Genomic DNA, 5,320 nt, shown 5'->3' on the forward strand with positions numbered 1-5,320 from the left:
TTTTCCCTTTATATTCATTTTCCTCTCTTTTTCTCATGTTCCCCCCATCCTTTCCTCCTTCCTTCCCCCTTGACAACATATTGTTCCCCAGCGTCGAGTTGGCAAGGCTACATGGTAACACCTAATTGCTATTACCCAGGTCCCACTTGCAAAAGAGGTTTCTAACCTCAAGGGTATTTTACTGATCATCCTCTAGTTGTCAGACAGGTTATTTTGCATTTCCCATGAAAAGGCATAATGACATAGGTGTGCCAAGCCTCGTCACTAGTCTTGTTGAAATCTAGTGCATGGACTAACAAGAGCCCTCTTAATGGTAAGGAATTATTTTCTTTCTCAAACCTAATTTCACTGTTAAGAGTTTAAAACATCTTTATTTAAAGATGTTCTATAAACTAAACATGCTCTGTTCAAAAGTTTAGCATTGTTTAGGAGAATGCAGCCATACACCTGTATGCAGTCTAACCTGTCCTCAGGATAATGTTAACTTACTTGAGGACACTTTACATGCTAGCACTGCTAATAATAGCCTTTACGATTTCCTATTGTTAATGACTGTCATTATTATAGTGTTTGTCCAGTAAAAACTGATAAAAACCTTCAGAAAAACTGCATGACTCACCATACACTGATTATGGGTGAATTTGAGCCAGATGGAACAGAGTACAGTGGGGGAAAAAAGTATTTAGTCAGCCACCAATTGTGCAAGTTCTACCACTTAAAAAGATGAGAGAGGCCTGTAATTTTCATCATAGGTACACGTCAACTATGACAGACAAAATGAGAAAAATAAATCCAGAAAATCACATTGTAGGATTTTTAATGATTTTATTTGCAAATTATGGTGGAAAATAAGTATTTGGTCAATATCAAAAGTTTCTCAATACTTTGTTATATACCCTTTGTTGGCAATGACACAGGTCAAACGTTTTCTGTAAGTCTTCCAAGGTTTTCACACACTGTTGCTGGTATTTTGGCCCATTCCTCCATGCAGATCTCCTCTAGAGCAGTGATGTTTTGGGGCTGTCGCTGGGCAACATGGACTTTCAACTTCCTCCAAAGATTTTCTATGGGGTTGAGATCTGGAGACTGGCTAGGCCACTCCAGGACCTTGAAATGCTTCTTACCAAGCCACTCCTTCGTTATCCGGGCGGTGTGTTTGGGATCATTGTCATGCTGAAAGACCCAGCCACGTTTAATCTTCAATGCCCTTGCTGATGGAAGGAGGTTTTCACTCAAAATCTCACGATACATGGCCCCATTCATTCTTTCCTTTACATGGATCAGTCGTCCTGGTCCCCTTTGCAGAAAAACAGCCCCAAAGCATGATGTTTCCACCCCCATGCTTCACAGTAGGTATGGTGTTCTTTGGATGCAACTCAGTATTCTTTGTCCTCCAAACACGACGAGTTGAGTTTTTACCAAAAAGTTCTATTTTGGTTTCATCTGACCATATGACATTCTCCCAATCCTCTTCTGGATCATCCAAATGCACTCTAGCAAACTTCAGATGGGCCTGGACATGTACTGGCTTAAGCAGGGGGACACGTCTGGCACTGCAGGATTTGAGTCCCTGGCGGCGTAGTGTGTTACTGATGGTAGGCTTTGATACTTTGGTCCCAGCTCTCTGCAGGTCATTCACTAGGTCCCACGGTGTGGTTCTGGGATTTTTGCTCACCGTTCTTGTGATCATTTTGACCCCACGGGGTGAGATCTTGCGTGGAGCCCCAGATCGAGGGAGATTATCAGTGGTCTTGTATGTCTTCCATTTCCTAATAATTGCTCCCACAGTTGATTTCTTCAAACCAAGCTGCTTATGTAACGATCCCGGCAGTCTGAGTCGGGTCCTGTCTGGTGACTAGTTTTTCTGTTCGTGATCTCCAGTTTCCCGAGGGTTCGGGAACGCTCCGGGGAGCTCTCTTGATTTCCGCACCTGCATCCCATCAGCAATCTGCACACCTGGTCCTGATCATCACCCTTCTTAGGCTCTGGCCTAACATCCAGTCCCTGCCGGATCGTTAGCCATGAACAGTAGGTTTACCAGAGTATCAGTCTTTGAGCCTAGCGTTAGTTTTGTTGTTTTTGTACCGTTTGGTTTGTTGCTTACTTACCCCCGTTTTGTTCCATCTGCAGTCACCCGTCCGGAACCTTCATCCAACCTCTGCCTGGTGGTCGGCGGCTGCCGACCCAGGATGGGATCCACCACTGCACCCCCAACAACTAATCAACGCCGCCCGCTCTGTTCCCCGGATTATTCAGCATCACTCTTGAATTTGTAATAAACACTCACCTTCGTTTCAACTTACCTTGTCCTGGTCTGCTTCTGGGTTCTGGCTTAGCAACTCGTGACAGCTTACCTATTGCAGATTCAGTCTTCCCAGCCTGGTGCAGGTCTACAATTTTGTTTCTGGTGTCCTTTGACAGCTCTTTGGGCTTGGCCATAGTGGAGTTTGGAGTGTGACTGTTTGAGGTTGTGGACAGGTGTCTTTTATACTGATAACAAGTTCAAACAGGTGCCATTAATACAGGTAACGAGTGGAGGACAGAGGAGCCTCTTAAAGAAGAAGTTACAGGTCTGTCAGAGCCAGAAATCTTGCTTGTTTGTAGGTGACCAAATACTTATTTTCCACCATAATTTGCAAATAAATTCATTAAAAATCCTACAATGTGATTTTCTGGATTTTTTTGCCTCAATTTGTCTGTCATAGTTGACGTGTACCTATGATGAAAATTACAGGCCTCTCTCATCTTTTTAAGTGGGAGAACTTGCACAATTGGTGGCTGACTAAATACTTTTTTCCCCCACTGTATATAGGCATTTTAACGTCATAGATTTAGCCGGTGGTAAGTTGTGGAATAGGTCATAAGACCTCTATGATATTACCCAGGTCCCCCTTGCAAAAGAGGTTTCGAACCTTAAGGGTATTTTCCTGGTTGTATGAAGGTTAAATAAATAAAAAGATTATGAGGACGATTAGGTGCCATGAAATGTAATGCTCTGAAAGGATCGTCCTCTAGTTGTCAGACAGGTTGTTTCGTATTTGCCATGAAAAGGCATGATGATGTAGGTGTGCCACGTCTCATCACTAGTCTGGTTGAAATCCAGTGCATGAATTTAAATGGATGGCAAGCCCTAACACTAACAAGAGCCCTCTTAATAGTAAGGAATTATAGATTTTCTTTCTCAAACCTGATTTCACTGTTAAGAGTTTAAAACATCTTGATTTAAAGACGTTCTATAAACTAAACATGCTCTGTTCAAAAGTTTGGCATAGTTTAGGAGAATGCAGCCATACACCTGTATGCAGTCTAACCTGTCCTCAGGATAATGTTAACTTACTTGAGGACACTTTACAAGCTAGCACTAGTAATAATAGCCTTTACGATTTCCTATTGTTAATGACTGTCATTATTCTGTGTTTGTACAGTAAAAACTGATAGAAACCTTCAGAAAAACTGCATGACTCACCATACACTGATTATGGGTGAATTTGAGTCAGATGAAACAGAGAAAATAGGCATTTTAACGTCATAGATTTAGCCGGTGGTAACTTGTGGAATAGACACTGGCTGGAATGCGGATTTAACCAATCAGCATTCAGGATTAGAACCACCCGTTGTATAATCAGATCATAAAGCAACACGTGTTCAATCTTTGTAATCCCCCCAGATAGAAACTTATGCTGATGTCATAGTCGATTTCCAAGCTGTTCCTTTTTTTATATACTTATGTCTAAAGTTTAGCTGTGTTTCTTTCTTACAGAACAAACATGTCATCAACAACTTCCAACCGAACACATCATCTAACTCTGATAGCTGCTCTTGGGGTTTTGTGTTCAGTGGTATTATTTTTTGTTTACTTTCAACCATCATCTACTGTATGTCCATCTCGATTGGATGATTTGCCATTTTTGGCAAAGGGAAATGTTTCCTCATCTACCAAAAAGCCAGAAAAGCCTGTGGACAAGCCGCTTGTGTTGCTCTGGTTCTGGCCACTGGGTGTGAGATGGAATTTTAAAATCTGCAAAACCCATTTCAACATCGATAGCTGTGTTCTGACAGATGACAGATCCCTTTATGACAAAGCAGATGGAGTGGTTATTTTTCACAAAGGCATCAGCTGGAACATAAAGAACCTGCCTCAGTCTCCTCGTCCACATTTTCAGAAATGGATCTGGTTTCATGTGGAATCACCAACAAATACTGCCAGAATACCAGGTCTGGAAAACCTCTTTAACCTCACTTTGAGCTATAGACGAGATGCTGACATCACAGTGCGAAATGAATTGACAACCGTGAAGACTGAAAAGGATAGTGACTTTGTGCTGCCCAAGAAGGATAAATTGGTTTGTTGGATTGTGAGCAACAACAATCCTTCAACTGGGACAGGAACCAGAGCAAAGTATTATCAAGAGTTGGTCAAACACATCAAGATACATGTTTATGGTATTGCTTTTACAGGGAGTCGTTTGAAGTATGAGGAGTATTACTCAACCCTTGCTAGCTGTAAATTCTACCTTGCATTTGAGAATTCAATCCACAGAGACTACATCACAGAAAAGGTGAACGGACCACTTGTAGCAGGAACCATACCAGTAGTCATGGGCCCACCCAGACAGAACTATGAACAGTTTATCCCAGCTGGTTCTTTCATTCATGTAAATGACTTTACTAATGCAAAGGCACTAGCTGACTTCCTCCTCCAATTGGACAAGAATGATGAGATGTATGTAAGTTACTTCACATGGAGGATGTACCTTAAGGCCAAGCCCCACCTCCTGACAATGCAGAAAGAGTTTATTCAACCTGTTTGTTTAGCCTGTGAATACATGGCAAGAGACAAAGGATATTATAATGTTGTCCACAACCTTTATGAATGGTACTTTGGTTGAGGGTTTAGCCATAATGTTGTAAGCACAGAAAATATCATTTTAGCTTAGCTACGTAATTAGAATAAAATAAAAAGTGTACTCTGATTTGGGGCTATTTTGCATCAATTTAAAGGATGGGCACTCAAAGTTTTGGGGTCGATTTGTTTATTTTTATTAAACACTTTGGAACCAGCATACACTGTAAACCCCAATGTGTTGTCATTACTCAAAACTTTTAAGGAAACCCACTGCACTTAAAACCCTTTACTGCAGTGAACTAAATCAGCTGGTCACACAGAGTTATTCGTGGTAGTCTTAAACAAATCTACTTTGAAACCAAAGTATACACCTCACACACATGGTTATGGGCTTAAAAAAAACAAGACACCTGTACCATGTCAGAGTTTAAATGTATTACGTTTTGAGTTTACATCCCAATATTACATTTTATA

At 41.2% G+C, this 5,320-nt stretch overlaps 1 protein-coding gene across 1 annotated transcript; it reads left to right on the top strand.

Annotated features, from left to right (window-relative positions):
* Positions 1-241: 241 nt before the first annotated feature.
* On the top strand, positions 242-5,061 carry LOC121549224 (4-galactosyl-N-acetylglucosaminide 3-alpha-L-fucosyltransferase 9-like). Its single transcript, XM_041861077.1, has 2 exons — positions 242-313; positions 3,761-5,061. The coding sequence occupies exon 2, from the start codon at positions 3,768-3,770 to the stop codon at positions 4,887-4,889; it is 1,122 nt and encodes a 373-aa protein (XP_041717011.1). The 5' UTR covers positions 242-313; positions 3,761-3,767; the 3' UTR covers positions 4,890-5,061.
* Positions 5,062-5,320: the final 259 nt, after the last annotated feature.

Source organism: Coregonus clupeaformis, chromosome 33 (assembly GCF_020615455.1).
Source record: "Coregonus clupeaformis isolate EN_2021a chromosome 33, ASM2061545v1, whole genome shotgun sequence".
Lineage (NCBI taxonomy): Eukaryota > Metazoa > Chordata > Actinopteri > Salmoniformes > Salmonidae > Coregonus > Coregonus clupeaformis.

What these genes read in the sequence shown, in the direction of transcription:
- LOC121549224 (XM_041861077.1), top strand. Translation starts at nt 3,768, where the DNA reads ATGTCATCAACAACTTCCAACCGAACACATCATCTAACTCTGATAGCT.